An 18,920-nucleotide genomic window follows, 5' to 3' on the forward strand; every position below is an offset into this window, starting at 1 on the left:
GATTGAAGTGATATATAATGTGAATTAATTAAGTCCAGTGGCAAGAAGAACAGGATTTTCGGGCAGGTTATAACAGGATTATCAACACAAAATCAAATAGGGGTAATCTCAGCAGTGAGTCTAATAATGAATATGAAAGTAGAAGTATGGGTAAGCTACCATGAACAGCAAGGTGAATGCATTATTGTAGCCAAGATAGAATGAAACCACCATCCACTACACTAGTACAAGTCTGTATGCTGACTAGTCCCACAGCTGAAAAATAGAATGAAAGAATGCATGATGAAATAAAAGATTATTCAGGTAGTTATGGGAGATGATAACTTAACTGTGATGGGAGACTGGAATTCAAAAGTAGGAAAATGAAGAGAAGGAAAAATCATAGGAGAATATGGACTTAGGCATGGAAAAGGATCTATCTGTTAGAATTTTGTGTCAAGTATAATTTAATCATTGCTAGTTCCTGGTTTAGGAATCACGAAAGAAGGCTGTATGTGTGAAAGAGACCTGGAGAAGAGGTAGCTGTATTAGATAGAGTACATCATGGCACAACAGAACAATTTGAACTTTCCATACATCATAATGACAAAACAGAGATTCTGAAGCCACGTTTCAAACTGCAAAACATCTCCAAGAACAGATATGGATTCTGATCGTACTTTATTGGTTACAAACACTGCAAAAGAAGTAGGAAGCATAGGAGATGGAACTTTGATAAATTGGAAAAAACTCAAGGTTGTTGAGAGTTTCAAAAATAGCATTAGACAACACTTAACTTGACATACAAGACAGGAACAAAACTGAAGATTAATAGGTAGTTTTGAGAGATGAAGTAGTGAAGGCATCAAAGGATGACATAGGCAAAACGGCAACTCCTAGTAAAAATCCATGAATAATGCAAGACATATTGTATTTAATTGAAAAAAAGTAAAAAAGAAAACATGCATAAAATGAAGCAGACAAAAGCGAACACAGATGTACAGATGTATAAAAAATGACTCTGACAGGAAGTGCAAAATAGTGAAGCAGGAATGGCTCAACAAGAAATGCAGGGCTGCAGAAGCATGCTTGGCTAGGGGAAACACGAGATGCCATCTACACGAAAATTAAAGAGGCCTTTGAATAATATAGACGCACATGTATGAATATAGGAAAACAAATGGAATGCTAATAATAAGCAAAGAAGGAAAATTTGAAAGGAATATATACAAAGGAAACAAAATTGAAGACAATAGTGAAGAACGACAAAAATAAGTATATGAAGATGAGATGGACATGATAGTATGGGAAAAATTTTACACAGGTTCCTGGATTAGATGACACTTCCTCAGAATTACCAAAATCTTTGGGAAAGCCTGCCACGATAAAGACATTTTACATGGTGTGCAAGATACGTGAGACAAGCGAAACACCCTCAGACTTCAAGAAGAATGTAATAATTTCTATTCCAAAGAAGACAGGAACTGACATTGGAGAATATTACTGAACCAACAGTTTAGTAAGGTGTGCCTGCAAAATACTGATTCAAATTATTTACAGAAGAATGGAAAAACTGGTAGAAGCTGACCTCAGGGAAGATCCATTTGTGTTTGAGAGAAATTTGGGAATACACAAGGCAATACTGACCCTACGGTTTATCCTGAAAAATAAACTGAAGAACAGTCAACCCACATTTATAGCATTGACACTGTTGACTGGAATACACTCTTTGAAATTCTGAAAGTAGCAAGGATCAAACAAAGAGCAAAATGCTATCTACAACTTGTACAGAAACTACACAGTAAGAGTGATACCACAGAGATTATGCCAAAAATTCTACGTAGCCTGACGATGGTTTCAACAACATGGAAGTGAATGAAGGTTTATTTTATCAGTAGCTCTTGGCAATAACTAAAAATTACATCCTAAATAATTATAATAAAAGTTTTTGACAGAATACAGGCCAATTATTCACTTACAGAGATTTTACAACTGTATATAAATAAAAGATGAACAACTGTTTTGAGAAACAGGTTGCTGAATGGTACAAAACCACTCCAGACTGTGGAAGACTGGCAGTAAGAGAAATAAGATGCAAAGTATGCCTCTTAGATCCATAAGAAATACAGAATGGCAAACTGAACCAAGAATAATTGGACAGCAGCATCCAAAGACAGAAAAGCCTATGCCAAATGAATGGGGACATTTTTCTCATGCTTCAGTATTGTACGGCAGTCATTTCATTGTATGTCTGCAACAGCAAGAAAATCCAGATTGCCTAGTATTAAATACAATTGCTGTTGAGGATTTTGACACCATTCCTCTAAGAAGGCCCTCGGAACCTACAAAGAGGCACTATTGTAACAGTACAAGGTGCAGGTTAGTGAAAGAGATCTGATAACATCTTGCATAATCACAACATTGTGCTATACACAAACCTTATAAGCCTTTGTCACCAGCCTCCTCTTCTTCTTGGGCTGGTCATCTTCATTTTCAGATATAGGCTCATCATTTTCCTCAATACTGAAATCCGAGTCAACTTCATCCTCTGCTTCTTCTTCAGATCTGAAAAATCCATTACAGTTTTGATTAAAAAAATAAATTTCTCAAGCTACTTTGCATCCAAGAAGACAATGTACAGACAGTATCTTCAGGGAGATAGTATATAATTACCGGTAGAAAAATGTTTCAGTCACAGCACAAAAAGGTGAATATTATCCTCTTTAAGGACTTACATAAAAGTGGGGTACCAGCTGCCTTGATCCTCATTCCATGTCCCTCACCAAAAACTTTGGCATCCAAACACTTTTGCACTCTTTTTGCACAGAAAATTATAAATTCATCTATATATTTAATTTCCACTGAGTCCTCTCTCTTTTCTCCCACTACTACCTCCATCCACCCCTCTTTCTCTTTTACTGCCACTGTCTCTCACTGACCATCAATATCTCCTCTCTCTTTGGCTTCCACTTCTACTGTCTTTTCTGCTACACTCTTTCAGCACAAGAAAACACAAATATGTTTCCATGCCAAAATTTTTAGTGATGGGGGCAGAATGAGGGCTGAGACTGCTGGTTCTTTACTTGTCTGTCCAAGTCTTTTAAAAAGGATAATATTTGCCTTTTTTTTCTGCTCCAACAGATGCATTTATCTGCTGCTTTCCTTCCTTTCCCCAATACAGCAGGGTGTGCTTCTTATACGAAATTAATTCTATGGGTCAGTAAAGTTTTATATTCTTCTGTACATTTATATACTTTGACACACATTAACAATGAACAGCTACGGATCACATAAAATTGTTTGCTTTACATCTTTTCTGAATACTCTACTCACAATTTATCAAAAATGCCTGCCTTATGATTTGTATCTTAACCCCTTAACATAAAACTCTGAGCCACATAATTGTTATTATTTTGACAGAAACTTAAAATCCCGAGTATGACTGGGCAACTTAAGAACAGATCTCCAAAACAATAAAATCCCACTCATATCCATTGTAGCACTGATAGTTAAGTTCAAAAATGGTTCAAATGGCTCTGAGCACTATGGGACTTAACTGCTGAGGTCATCAGTCCCCTAGAACTTAGAACTACTTAAACCTAACTAACCTAAGGACATCACACACATCCATGCCTGAGGCAGGATTCGAACCTGCGACCGTAGCGGTCGCGCGGTTCCCGACTGTAGCGTCTAGAACCGCTCGGCCACTCCGGCCGGCGATAGTTAAGTGTTTGGGCACTAGAGAGCATCTGGTACTACATTTGTAGTCTGGTTGTCATGTTTTGGTTCAGGCTGCTTCCATTAGATATTGTTTAAACCAGTCGTGGCTTTGGATACACAACAACAAAATGCACACTTTCAGACTCTCTCCTACATTGTTGTTAAGACAATGGTTTCCAAAAAAAGATTACTACAGTGATACTGACTCTGACATTGAATTTAGTAGAAGAACATGATGTTACTTCATTTGTGACTGAAAGTGATGATTTCGTCATTTGAGTGACAAGTGCTCATCTGTGGTAAAAGATAAATACTTCAACTGAGCTCCAGTCAGCTTCTACATGATTTATGTTCATAGGAAACCACTGTGAAATACATGGTTAGACTTCATAGATGTTATTTGTTGTTGTGGTCTTCAGTCCTGAGACTGGTTTGATGCAGCTCTCCATGCTACTCTATCCTGTGCAAGCTTCTTCATCTCCCAGTACCTACTGCAGCCTACATCCTTCTGAATCTGCTTAGTGTATTCATCTCTTGGTCTCCCTCGACGATTTTTACCCTCCACGCTGTCCTCCAATACTAAATTGGTGATCCCTTGATGTCTCAGAATATGTCCTACCAACCGATCACTTCTTCTAGTCAAGTTGTGCCAAAAGCTCCTCTTCTCCCCAATTATATTCAATACCTCCTCATTAGTTTCATGATCTACCCATCTAATCTTCAGCATTCTTCTGTAGCACCACATTTCGAAAGCTTCTATTTTCTTCTTGTCTAAACTATTTATCATCCACGTTTCACTTCCATACGTGGCTACACTACATACAAATACTTTCAGAAACGACTTCCTGACATTTAAATCTATACTCGATGTTAACAAATATTTCCTCTTCAGAAACGCTTTCCTTGCCATTGCCAGTCTACATTTTATATCCTCTCTACTTCAACCATCATCAGTTATTTTGCTCCCCAAACAGCAAAACTCTTTTACTGCTTTAAGTGTCTCATTTCCTAATCTAATTCCCTCAGCATTGCCCGACTTAATTTGACTACATTCCATTATCCTCGTTTTGCTTTTGTTGATGTTCATCTTATATCCTCCTTTCAAGACACTGTCCTTGGGTAACAGCCCTAGTCTTTGTACCTATTTGATCCTCTGCTGCCTTCACTATTTCATCCCTCAAAGCCACCCATTCTTCTTCTACTGTATTTCTTTCCCCCATTCCTGTCAATTGTTCCCTTATGCTCTCCCTGAAACTCTCTACAACCTCTGGTTCTGTCAGTTTATCCAGGTCCCATCTCCTTAAATTCCCACCTTTTTGCAGTTTCTTCAGTTTTAATCTACAGTTCATAACCAATCGATTGTGGTCAGAGTCCACATCGGCCCCTGGAAATGTCTTACAATTTAAAACCTGGTTACTAAATCTCTATCTTACCATTATATAATCTATCTGATACCTTTTAGTATCTCCAGGGTACTTCCATGTATGCAACCTTCTTTCATGATACTTGAACCAAGTGTTAGCTATGATTAAATTATGCTCTGTGCAAAATTCTACCAGGCGGCTTCCACTTTCATTTCTTACCCCCAATCCATAGTCACCTACTACGTTTCCTTCTCTCCCTTTTCCTACTCTCGAATTCCATGACTATTAAATTTTTGTCTCCCTTCACTATCTGAATAATTTCTTTTATCTCATCATGCATTTCATCAATTTCTTCGTCATCTGCAGAGCTAGTTGGCATATAAACTTGTACTACTGTAGTAGGCGTGGGCTTTGTGTCTATCTTGGCCACAATAATGGGTTCACTATGCTGTTTGTAGTAGCTTACCCGTACTCCTATTTTTTTATTCATTATTAAACCTACTCCTGCATTACCCCTATTTGATTTTGTATTTATAACCCTGTATTCACCTGACCAAAAGTCTTGTTCCTCCTGCCACCGAAATTCACTAATTCCCACTATATCTAACTTTAACCTATCCATTTCCCTTTTTAAATTTTCTAACCTACCTGCCCGATTAAGGGATCTGACATTCCACGCTCCGATCCGTAGAACGCCAATTTTCTTTCTCCCGATAACGACGTCCTCCTGAGTAGTCCCCGCCCGGAGATCCGGATGGGGGACTATTTTACCTCCGGAATATTTTACCCAAGAGGACGTCATCATCATTTAATCATACAGTAAAGCTGCATGCCCTCAGGAAAAATTACAGCTCTAGTTTCCCCTTGCTTTCAGCCGTTCGCAGTTCCAGAACAGCAAGGTCATTTTGGTTATTGTTACAAGGCCAGATCAGTCAATCATCCAGACTGTCGCCCCTGCAATTACTGAAAAGGCTGCTGCCCCTCTTCAGGAACCACACGTTTGTCTGGCCTCTCAACAGATACCCCTCCGTTGTGGTTTCACCTACGGTACGGCTATCTGTATCACTGAGGCACGCAAGCCTTGCCACCGACGGCAAGGTCCATGGTTCATGGAGGGGGGGGGGGGGTGTCATAGATACACAAAAACTAAAAAATGATGTCTAGTTTCTGGATACTTTAGTCAAAGTCCAGTGCATGAGAAATTCGGGATTTTATTAGCAGTGATTTTCAACAATTTCGAAGGGGGGGAAAATCTGTTAAGTTAAGGGGTTAAGAAAAGTAAAAATGCCATTAGAAATATTTTATTAAATTTACAGTATTTCAAATTCTACATTACTTTTGGCAGTCATTTTAAGTTCTTTTCAGTCATGTTAAGACCTGTTTTAGCCCACGCAATACCACCTTGGGGATATCTGTATTGCACGAAGTGCCTAATATAGACAGAAAGTGTGTCAAAGTTTTCGAGGTGGAAAAATGCTGGCTAAAAATATAGTTTGGTGACGTTAGAACAATTGTGATGACGGTAGAATTTTTGTAATGTGTTCACGATGACACTTAAAACCACATTTACACCTCATACCAGACATTACATGCAGAAGTACAGTAACTTTGAGCCTCTGGATCTTGGCAACAGATAATGATACTGAAAAAAGTTCTGATGTTCCTCAAAAATATCATCTTAAGAGTATATGGTGAAAATTTTGACGAACTGCGATGACTAGAAATTACAGAAGTGGCCATTTCCCCAACTGGTAATTTTCACACCAGAAAATTATGGTTTTTCGGGATTTTCTCAGTAGCTGCCCATGAACAAGTGGTGTTTTTGTACGCTGCCTAAGCTCCACCATAGACCACACCTAATGCAAAAGAACCAGCTGATTTGCTCAATTTGTCTGGGCTGGAGGAAGGGTATAATGTTGAATTTTGGCCTTATACTGTAGGACAGCTACAGAACGTGTATTCTCCTAATAGGTATACAAAAGATCGCTAGCACTAGGATAAGGGCCATTCAAAACATTTGACCAGTGGTGGCTGGTTATCATGTACTAAAGCACACTGTAAGCATTTCACTAAAATTATGCCATTTCTCTTCAAATGTGAGCCAGAAATCGCACTAAAATTTAGCAAATTCTCTTCAAATGTATGCTGTTATGAATGGACAAAAACATGTTTGTAATGCTCTCTCCACAATAACTAGAAACCAGTTGAAGTGTCACTACGGTCTGCAGCACTATGGCCAACTCAGAGAAGTGATGCAGCTGTATGTTTTCTATTGTGCATGTTCTGTTGTGATGTCATCCCTTCTGGCACTACGACAGCACCAGGTCTCTCTTTTTCTTTGAAACTGTGAATAGCATACGGTGCAAGGGTAGAGTATGAGGACTTTTTAAAGGGGTGTTGTTGTGACGATACTGTGGACGTGTGGTGTAAAGCACAGACTGGTAATTCACAGACCCGGGTTCTATTCCCCTGGCATCAACACTTTGTTCCATTTTATTTTATTCCTAGCACTGTTAAACTATAAATTATAAAATTTAAAAACAACAGTTCAGTTTATATACATCAAACAAATGTATTTTATTTAGTTACGATTACTGCCCTTGTTACTCAAAAGACTCAGACTGGTAATTCACAGACCCAGGTTCTATTCCCCTGGCATCAACACTTTGTTCCATTTTATTTTATTCCTAGCACTGTTAAACTATAAATTATAAAATTTAAAAATAACAGTTCAGTTTATATACATCAAACAAATGTATTTTATTTAGTTACGATTACTGCCCTTGTTACTCAAAAGACTATAGGCTAGATGGTGGTAAGACAAGCAAGTATATGAGGAAATTTAGTATGAATGTGTTTTCTGTAGATGATCTGCTAAAGGGGCTCTTTTCCAGTAGACCTTTGGGGGAAAAAGTGAGATTTAAAGCGTTAGGTAGATGTACTTGATAGGTAAATCGGACAACAGAGGGGTGTGAAACGAGACTCGCATACCTGCAGCTGTAATACTTTGAAATACTGGTGAAATATTTTGATCAGCGTGTTAATTGTCCAGAACCAATCCATAAGCTCGAATACTCAAACACTCATCAAAATCTAGAAGAATATTTACCCCCAACTATCAAAGAAATTGAAAAAGTTATTAAAACCTTATAAATCTAGTAGAGTAGACTCTACAATAACAGAACTATTGGAAGGGCCTTTTTTTAAAAACTTTGAGAAAACAGAAAAATTCCCAGAAGAGAGGAAGGTGGAACTACAGAGGAATTTTTTGCAACCAACTGCATAACTGGAGAGTAATTTAGGTGACTCTCAAGGTGGTTTCAGGAAGGGAAGATCATGTTCTGGACAATAATTAATCTGAAGTCAATCTGAATTCAAAAGTCAGTAGTTTTCTTTGAAACTGCATGTAACAAATTGAGCAAGCATAGAGTATGGTGGATTTTTAAAGCATTGTTTTCATAACTCCACCGTGGGTGAGTGATCTAAAGCATAGGCTGGTAATCTGGGGACTCGAGGTTCGATTCCCATAGATACCAACATCTTTTAGTTACAATTACTACCGTGGTAAGACAAAATGCTATAGGCCACTACATTTTGGCACAGTGATATAATTTTGTACGAGCCACCACTGCACTTGGCACCTAATCTCTGGGACCAATAGAACCTGAGATACGACCCCCTGAAAAATCACATTTTTGCACATGGCTTTTTGGAACATATTGGTACCTTGCACTGTCATGCTGGGGCCAATACAGTTACCTGCTAGATACATAAGCCATGCCGCGTGAGGTGAGTGTAGGTAACTGAAGAGCAGTCTACATTATCTGAAGGACTCCCATTATTCCTGGTGGATCTGAGGGAGACATAACTGTAATTTTCTGTTGTTTGAATTAATCAGTGCTTCAGACTGCACTGGCTCCCCTTTCAAATTACATGAATTTAAAGTTTCTCTAATTAGAATGATACAATAATATTTTTGTCCAACATTATGTGAAAATAATGAACCAGGACAAAATTAAAGCATGCTCTAAGTATATGGAGAGTAAAATGACTTACTGATAATCATCATCATTTTCATTTTCACTGAATCCACCATATGTGGTCTTGTAGAACTCATCTTCCTCTTCCTCATTCAGCAACTTTGCCATGCGGTTGCCAGCATTGTTACGCCGTTCTCTTGTAGTTGCGAGGGCCATCGTTGCTGAAAATATAAATTTCAAATCTATTCTAAAAAAAAAAAAAAAAAAAAAAAAAAAAAAAAAAAAAAACCACATGGTAGTTTTTTGTTTCTGGTCCTTTGTTAGCAGTTACATGCTCAGAAACATGGTAGTGGTGTCTGAGCGGTAAACATTTACAGAATGTAGGAAATCCATTGTGCTAAACATAGAAACTGGTGTTTATGTATCGAGGGAAAATGCAAGCAAGGGATTGAAGCATAAGTCATGGTAATCTATGGACTTGATTTTGGATAGTTCAACCACCACTCGGAAGAATCTCACAGCTCCTAATTTCTTCACTTGAAACATGTGATGAGGCAAACATTTCCTTTGATCTTCACCCTCAGATTTACTTTCTTCAATAAGAAAATGGTGTATATGAGTTTAATTGATGACAAACTAAACAGCAAAATTAAATGGTCTATTAAGTTCAGTTTACTCCAATTAACCAGTGACTTTTCACAGTGGAGAAACCAAGATATTTCTGAAGCGATGAGTCATGTTAGTGTCAGCATATTTCCTTCTACCATAATCTTTCACCACAAAATTGCCTTAAAAGAATCAAGGTCCCTTGTTCCCCATGTCACTACATATGTGCATGTGTCCTCCATACATCAGACAAGAAGTACTCAACTCCATTATGTGCCCAAGTGGACAGTGCCCAAGCAGCAAAGTGTAAAAACTATGCGAGGGGCTGAGAACACTGTACAAACTGGCACTACGCATAGCCCTGGCGCCAATTCCAAGTATAGGATGGAATGTTTAGCTACGTTGTTGTTGTTGTGGTCTTCAGTCCTGAGACTGGTTTGATGCAGCTCTCCATGCTACTCTATCCTGTGCAAGCTTCTTCATCTCCCAGTACCTACTGCAACCTACATCCTTTTGAATCTGTTTAGTGTATTCATCTCTTGGTCTCCCTCTAAGATTTTTACCTTCCACACTGCCCTCCAGTACTAAATTGGTGATCCCTTGATGTCTCAGAACATGTCCTACCAACTGATCCCTTCTTCTAGTCAAATTGTGCCACAAACTCCTCTTCTCCCCAAATCTATTCAATACCTCCTCATTAGTTATGTGATCTACCCATCTAATCTTCAGCATTCTTCTGTAGCACCACAATTCAAAAGCTTCTATTCTCTTCTTGTCTAAACTATTTATCATCCACGTTTCACTTCCATACATGGCTACACTCCATACAAATACTTTCAGAAACGACTTCCTGACACTTCAATCTATACTCAATGTTAACAAATTTCTCTTCTTCAGAAACGCTTTCCTTGCCATTGCCAGTCTACATTTTATATCCTCTCTACTTCAACCATCATCAGTTATTTTGCTCCCCAAATAGCAAAACGCCTTTAATACTTTAAGTGTCTCATTTCCTAATCTAATTCCCTCAGCATCACCCGACTTAATTCGACTACATTCCATTATCCTCGTTTTGCTTTTGTTGATGTTCATCTTATACCCTCCTTTCATGACACTGTCCATTCCGTTCAACTACTCTTCCAAGTCCTTTGCTGTCTCTGACAGAATTAGAATGTCATCGACGAACCTCAAACTTTTTATTTCTTCTCCATGGATTCTAATACCTACTCCAAACTTTTCTTTTGTTTCCTTTACTGCTTGCTCAGTATACAGATCGAGTAGCATCGGGGAGAGGGTACAACCCTATCTCACTCCCTTCCCAACCACTGCTTCCCTTTCATGTCCCTCGACTCTTATAACTGCCATCTGCTTTCTGTACAAATTGTAAACAGCCTTTCATTCTCTGTATTTTACCCCTGCCACCTTCAGAATTTGAAAGAGAGTGTTCCAGTCAACATTGTCAAAAGCTTTCTCTAAGTCTACAAATGCTAGAAATGTAGGTTTGCCTTTCATTAATCTTTCTTCTAAGATAAGTCGTACGGTCAGTATTGCCTCACATGTCCCAAGATTTCTACGGAATCCAAACTGATCTTCCCCGAGGTCGACTTCTACCAATTTTTCCATTCGTCTGTAAAGAATTCGCATTAGTATTTTGCAACTGTGACTTATTAAACTGATAGTTCAGTAATTTTCACATCTGTCAACGCCTGCTTTCTTTGGGATTGGAATTATTATATTCTTCTTGAAGTCTGAGGGTTTAGCTATATACATTTCAAATCTCTCAGTCTTTCCATTGTCAAGAAGCAACATTGTGGGCATGTGTATTTTCTTGGTGGTGCTGCTTCTAAAATTGTGTCATATATAGAGTTTTTATAATGAATTGGTACAGTTTTAAAAATCAGTAACAAATTGATTTATTACTTTGTAACTTCCTGGCAGATTAAAACTGTGGGCCGGACCGAGACTCGAACTCGGGACCCTTGCCTTTCGCGAGCAAGTGCTCTACCATCTGAGCTACCCAAGCACGACTCATGCCATGTCCTCACAGCTTTACTTCCGCGAGTACCCCGTCTCCTACTTTCCAAACTTCACAGAAGCTCTCCTGCGAACCTTGCAAAGGTAACGAGTTCGAGTCTAGGTCTGGCACACAGTTTTAACCTGCCAGGAAGTTTCATATCAGCGCACACTCCGCTGCAGAGTGAAAATCTCATTCTGGAAACATCCCCTAGGCTGTAGCTAAGCCATGTTTCTGCAATATCGTTTCTTCCAGGAGTGCTAGTTCTACAAGGTTCGCAGGAGAGCTTCTGTGAAGTTTGGAAGGTAGGAGACGAGGTACTGGCGGAAGTAAAGCTGTGAGGATGGGGCGCGAGTCGTGCTTGGGTAGCTCAGATGGTAGAGCACTTGCCCGCGAAAGGCAAAGGTCCCGAGTTCGAGTCTCGGTCCGGCACACAGTTTTAATCAGCCAGGAAGTTTCATATCAGCGCACACTCTGCTGCAGAGTGAAAACCTCATTCTGGATTTATTACTTTATTTGGGCATGCCTTAGAGCATAAGCAGCAGCAACTGTCCAAGTTTTTGATGCATTACCTGCTGTTTGTTTGCATACACTCTCCACAGGTGCAGAGTCTGTTTCCTAGACGGCATCACAACAGGAAAAGGCCTTCTGTGTGGTCCATTTTGAAGTTTCCAGATCTGTGGCTACAGTGCAGCTTGAGTTTTGTGCATAGTTTAGGAAAGATCCACCACACAAGAATAACAAAGGGAGGTGGTTCCGAAAGTTTGTAGGAACCGGATGCCTTAGTACGAGGAAGAGTCTTGGTCAACCTTATGTGTCTGATACAAATGGAGTACACGAGGCACTTCACCAACAGCATTGCAAGTTACTTAGTAAAGCAAGCAGTGAATCGTTTGCACCAAAGATTACGGTGCGGAAGGTGTTGTGTAAGCAGCTATGTGTTAATCTGTACAGAGTGGTATTAGTGGGGGCTCTTACGCCAACAAAGTGAGAAGGCTTGACATTTGTGAAGAGCTGCAGTTAAAAATGGAAGACGTTGGTTTAGTAGAAAGACTCTTCTTCTGTGATGAGGCCACTTCCCAAGTAAGTTGTGAATGCACACGCACAGCGTCTGTAACTGAACATCAGCAGGTCTCTACAAAAGTGAATGTTTCCTGTCAGATGTTGTGCAAGAAAGCACACTGCCTATTTTTCTTCAAACAACAAATGCAGACAGGTAACTCATTTTGAGACATGTCTGAAACCTCATTGTTACCACAGCTGAATACCAGTTATGATGACTACCTTTGCAACATGTTTGTGCTCTACACCATTTTCACATTAATGTATGAGAGCTTCTTGATCATGTTCTTTACCAATGCTGGATTGGACATGCTGCAACAGCAGACAACAACTTACAACCCCATGCACCATATTTAACACTTTGCAATTTCTTTCTGTGAGGGTTTGTGAAAGACTGAGTTTGTGTACAGCCAATGCCGGTAGTCCTTGAGAAAGTGTCTTATCAGATAAAGCATGTACTGCAGACCATCATGGAGGGCATGCTACACCAAGTATGGGATGAACTTGATTTCCGTGTATATGTGAGTCGTTTGACCAAGGGTGCACATATTAAGGATTGTTATTGGACAATTGCTGCTGCTTACGCTGTAAGGCTTGCCCACATAAAGTTATAAATTCATTTGTTATTAATTATTAAAACTGCACCATAACACACTGTGTGTACCAGATACATTTTATTCATTTGAAAGTCACCAATAAAAAAAAATCTCCTCTAACACATCAGAACACACAGATCCTCACACTGAGACTCAGTGAATATAACACGAAAAACTGTTTGCACTTGGATACCATTTCCTTAATCACTATAGATGGATTTGCACTAAACAAGTTTAATTTTTTATAGATTTCCAGCAGAAATGAAACAAATGTGTGATAAACCTCATGTCTTCATATCTCAGCCAAAAGCTTTCCTCGTGGCACACTCCTCCTATTCTGTACAGGAGGTTCCTGCTGTGGTTGAGAATAGATACAGAGGAAAGTTTGGTATTAGTTGTCTGCTTCAACTAGTGACACAGGAAATGTGACAAACATTGTAAACAACATGGCAACTACAAAGTGATATCAGTGGCAATTTTTTCAGATGGGCTAAGCTACAGATCAGTCTGTCATCACAACCATGTTTTTTGCTTTCACAACAAAAGTGTCACTTTCCAACTTTATCTTTACCTCGAGCAAGGCTACAGATAAGTGAGTTACCACTACCTGGTTTTTTCTTTTCACATTTGTTGGCTTCACCACCAAGTAGCTACAAAACTGTGAAAATCTGCACCAAAACATTACCTCACAGCATCGGTTGACATTGCATCAATGGTCAAAGCTGACCTACTGAAAATTTTTCATTGTAATGTGTGATTCATTCATACATGCTCTTACTCTTTTCATATTATATTAACCATTCTGTTTATAAATTTTCTAATAAACATTCTGTAAACTGTGCATTGACTCATTCTATTACCAAGTAGCTTTAGTTCACAAGGTCCCACAGAAAAAGCAGGATATTTTTAAGTATACTGGTGCCTACTTCTGTTGTACAGGTCTGTGGAACTTGGTTACTGAAGTTTTTCACAATGACTTGGTTTTTGTTTACAAAGTCGGTCTCTAGATTAATCGTAATAAGTTTTATTTCGCATCTCGGCTACAATAACGTAACTTTATCGTATATTTGACTGCTCCTTTTTCTGGCAGTTGACATTTCCTTCCTTCAGAGATGTAAGAGAAAAGGAATATGTTTGTTTGTTTTCAAAAGTCTACGGAAATCTAAAACAACAGTTAAAAAGTTGTTGTAAATGTTAAAATCAACGAAATGTGATTTGATACACCTGACTTTTCTACCGAGTTGTGATAAACAGTGTGCTCCTTTCTACAAACATCAATTCAAAATGTAAACAAAAAGTACGCAACACAATAAACAATTATCTTTCGCAACTACAGTAGACATTCTGCAATAAAGATATCCTAACCGTCGTCAGGAGATACCATTTGTTACCAGTATAGATCAGAATGAGGCTAAATTAATATATATGTAAAGATTAAACATTAAATCGACTCAGTTCTTTGTGGCATAACTGTGTGCATACATAGTAATTACGAGAATCCATGACTGCGTGATATTTATCTGAGCGAGATTTAACATACCTTTGTTATATAAATCCTTCAATGAACTATAACAACACAACAACTTTATTTTTGAATTCTTCTCGTGCTTGCACCACACAAAAAAAACATACAAACATAAACACCTTGTCTGATGTTTGATGCAAAACTCTTCCACAGATACACCACTTAAAACCAAAGTCTATGTTTCAAAGTCCAGTTTAGATTTTCACATATTTTTTTACTTGCTTCTGTTTATGATGAATATACAAATTACGATGCACACAAGGCTAACCTACATTAAATTAAATGGTAAATACAGATCAGAAACCGGGTTAGCAAAGTTTAAGGAGAATGACAATCACAAAGAAGCAATAATTATAAAACGATAGCGACCGGTCCAAATTTAATTTACTGCCTGTTTTGCTAATGCTTGTGACGTTAGTTTCTCTATTGCAACTGAGTCAGATAATAAATGTGAACCGGTCCTAAGGGGTGCTATCCATTTCATACATTTTGATCACATTTCTTCTACATGTGAATGGAAAAAGGTTCAGCTATTTCATATCATAAAATCAACTGCAAAATTAATAGTTTATATAATTTTGTACTTAAAAAAACGGGGACATAATAGCACACCCACTCTGTTTACTTGCAAATTGGATAATTACTAGTGGATATTTCCCAGCATGTTTAAAAACTACACTGGTCACATCACTCAACAAAAAAGGAGATAACTCATGTCGAAGAAACTGTAGACCAATTTCTCTAATACACAGTAGCAAAGCACTGTATGTAACTCCAAAACCATAAGCATCTATCTGCCAACAACATTCTTAGGGATTCACAGTATGGATTCAGACCCAGATTATCAACTATGAAAGAGGTGGAAAATATTATTTCTTTCACTTTGTCTGCATTGGAATCCAAACTTTCTGTAAATGCTATACTTGTAGACTAAGTAAAGCTTTTGACTCTATCAGCCACAGAGTTCTATTAAAATGGTTTTAAAGATAAACCTCTGTCTTTGATTGCATCATATCTGAGTGAGAGAATACAAATTGTACATTTTAATAAAAACAACTCAAACACACTATTGCAACACAAGGTGTCCCACAAGGTTCTTTGCTTACACCATTGCTTTTCATAATTTATACAAATGAGTTGATTGACTGATTGAGTGATTTACGTGTAGACTAAGTAAAGCTTTTGACTCTATCAGCCTCAGAGCTCTATTAAAATGGTTTTAAAGATAAACCTCTGCCTCTGATTACATCATATCTGAGTGAGAGAAGACAAATTGTACATTTTAATAAAAACAACTCAAACACAATATTGCAACACAAGGTGTCCCACAAGGTTCTTCGCTTACACCATTGCTTTTCATAATTTACACAAATGAGTTGATTGACTGATTGATTGATTTATTCATCTGTAGAACAACATACACTGTATGGATGTCATCAAATGTTTGTACAATATTCCGTATTAAAATAAACATCTCCCTTAAGTATTTATGGTCCTATACTTAGTTCTACTTTTTTAAACAGGTTATAAATTGTTACATAGTACAATGTTCCTGAACATGAAGTTACTATCTACAGTCATATTAATTATTCACTTACAGTGTAGTAGCTACTATCTAGTAAATATTTTTTAGATTTTGGCTAAAAGCGTGTGGATCATTTGTATCTTTTATTGTACAATTTTATTCCATGGTACAATATATGATTTTGAGTTTTTGACTTGTTTCTTCTATTTAGAAGTAAACACTCTAGATTTGGTTCCATGGTCATGTATCGTGATGTCTGAGGTGTACAGATTATTTTTTATTATATACATTATGTTGTGTTAGATGTATTCACACAGAACTAATAGATTTTCTAGCTTTTTGAACAATTCTTTATAGTGTGCTCTGTTATTAATATTTGTCACCATTTATACTGCTCTTTTCTGTATCTTGAAAATAGTCTGTATATTCCCAGCACTTATTCCCCAAAACATTATTCCATAATTGAGGACTGTACGTATATATCCAAAGTAGGCTACTTTGAGGCATGAAATATTGCACACTGGTAAAAAGATTCACAGGGCATAACCTGCTGAGGTTAGCCTCATTGCCAAAATTCTCACGTGTTCTGCCCATTTCAATTGACAGTCTACATTCAGCCCCAAGAATTTGGCATCAGTTACACAGTCTATGAGTAGTACATTATTGTTTACTTTCAATGTAGTATCACTGTTTTTTTATTTTGTATAATTTGTCTTTTTGACATTCAGAGTTACTCTGTTCTGTAGTGACCTGTTGTGGACTTCTATAAAAGCATCATTGGAGTTTTCTGTTAACTGAGATGAATTTTTATCTTTAATCACTAACATGTTGTCATTAGCAAATAGTATTTTTTCCCATACCTGAAACTCTGTGAGAAATCATTTATATGTATAACGAAGAGGATTGGTCCCAGTACACTTCCCTGGTGGGACCCCTATATTAACATATTTTGGATCTGATAAGCATTTTACTGCTAGTTCTTTAGAAATATGTGTGTTTTCAACTCTTTGCACCCAATTTTCCAAGTATGACTTAAACCTCTGCTGTGCCATACACACCGAGTAGCTCTAATTCATGTAGTAAAATTATGCAGCCAACTTTGTCGAATGATGGATCCAAAAAAGCGCCTGTTGCATTCGTGCCCTTGTCTTCAAGTATGACTTCAGTAAACTGTGTTACAGCTGACTGTGTACCTTTTGTGGGCCTGAAACCAAATTGTTCATTGCAGAGCAGGCTGTGTTTATTTTAGTACTTCATTTGTCTATTTCTCATTATGGCCTCTATTGTTTTGGAAATGCAAAATGATAATAAAATTGGTCTGTGGTTTTCTGCAACACCATTTTTTAGTATTGGTATTACTTTTGTATGTTTCAGGTGTTTGGAAAAGCAATATGGTGCAATGTAAGCCCAGACTACATGCAGATGACAGGACCATTGTTACAGTTGATATTGCCTTCGACACACTAAAGCAAAAAAAGTGCAGAGCAACTCAGAATATCCAGTATATGGTTCAGAACAAATGAATTGCAAATTAACCACTCTAAATGTGTAAATATTCTTTCCAGCCTATGTAACAACAGTAACTGTAATGCCTCAGTTAATCTTCTTGACATTCCCCTTGACCCAAAATTAACTTTGGAGACTAATATTATGTATCAAAAAGTTAGCTTGAGTCACCTATCTGCTAACTAAACTTAGGACTTGTGTGATGGTCAAACAACTGATGAACTTCTATTAAGGCTTTTTTCACAGCCACCTCATGTATGCAGTGCTGTTATGGGGCAGTTCCTCTAGAGCAAAAAGAATCTGTATTTGGCAGAAAAATGCCCTAGATGTGTTGCTGGATTAAGAAACCATATGTCATGTAGAAAATATTTTAAAGAGCTCAAAATACTGACAGTTGCATCACTGTTTATCCTCAGCTGCATGGTGCATATGAAGGAAAACCAAGACAGCCACAAACTTTTTGAGTCTATATATAAACCATGACACACGCCAAATGCAGATGATGGATATCCCAGTTACAAGACTTAAAAACAAACCAAAATAGTTACATGTGCCTAGGGATACAATTATTTAATGTTACTACCTACAGCACACAGTGCACTACAGGTCTTCAGAAATATTACAAAAAGGTGGTGTAAACAAAATGCTTCTATACAATAGAAGAATTTAAAATGTAACAACATTAGAAAAGGAAAGTTGCTACTCACCATTTAGCAGAGATGCTGAGTCGCAATAGGTACAACAAAAAGATTCACACAATTATAGCTTTCGGCCATCAAGGCCGAAACCAGATAACATATAACTGAAACCACCTCTGGTTTCAGTTATCTGAGACTGCAGACGTGAGTGCAAGTTGCATCTGCATGAGTCTGTGTGTGTGCATGTGTGTATGTGTGTCTATTGCTGACAAAGGCCTTAATGGCCGAAAGCTATAATTGTGTGAATCTATTCGTTGTGCCTATCGCGACTCAGCATCTCTGCTATATAGTGAGTAGCAACTTTCCTTTTCTAATATTGTTACATTCCATCCTGGATTTTCCATT

The 18,920-nt window shown here is 37.8% G+C and overlaps 1 protein-coding gene across 3 annotated transcripts in view; it reads right to left on the minus strand.

The window, feature by feature from the left end:
- LOC126215252 (putative uncharacterized protein DDB_G0268364) overlaps positions 1-14,983 on the minus strand; it is a 55,656-nt gene extending 40,673 nt beyond the window's left edge. The window contains exons 1-3 of one of the 3 annotated variants that reach the window (XM_049941926.1): positions 14,862-14,983; positions 9,120-9,264; positions 2,418-2,544 (exon numbers count right to left, since the gene is read on the minus strand). In XM_049941926.1, coding sequence (XP_049797883.1) covers positions 2,418-2,544; positions 9,120-9,259 — 267 coding nt within the window. In that variant the 5' untranslated portion in view covers positions 9,260-9,264; positions 14,862-14,983. Of the gene's footprint in view, positions 1-2,417; positions 2,545-9,119; positions 9,291-14,861 lie in introns of all 3 variants that reach the window. The other 2 variants (XM_049941925.1, XM_049941927.1) reach the window with 2 other exon arrangements.
- Between the last annotated feature and the right edge of the window lie 3,937 nt (positions 14,984-18,920).

This window comes from Schistocerca nitens, chromosome 12 (assembly GCF_023898315.1).
Source record: "Schistocerca nitens isolate TAMUIC-IGC-003100 chromosome 12, iqSchNite1.1, whole genome shotgun sequence".
In the NCBI taxonomy this organism is placed as follows: Eukaryota; Metazoa; Arthropoda; class Insecta; order Orthoptera; family Acrididae; genus Schistocerca; species Schistocerca nitens.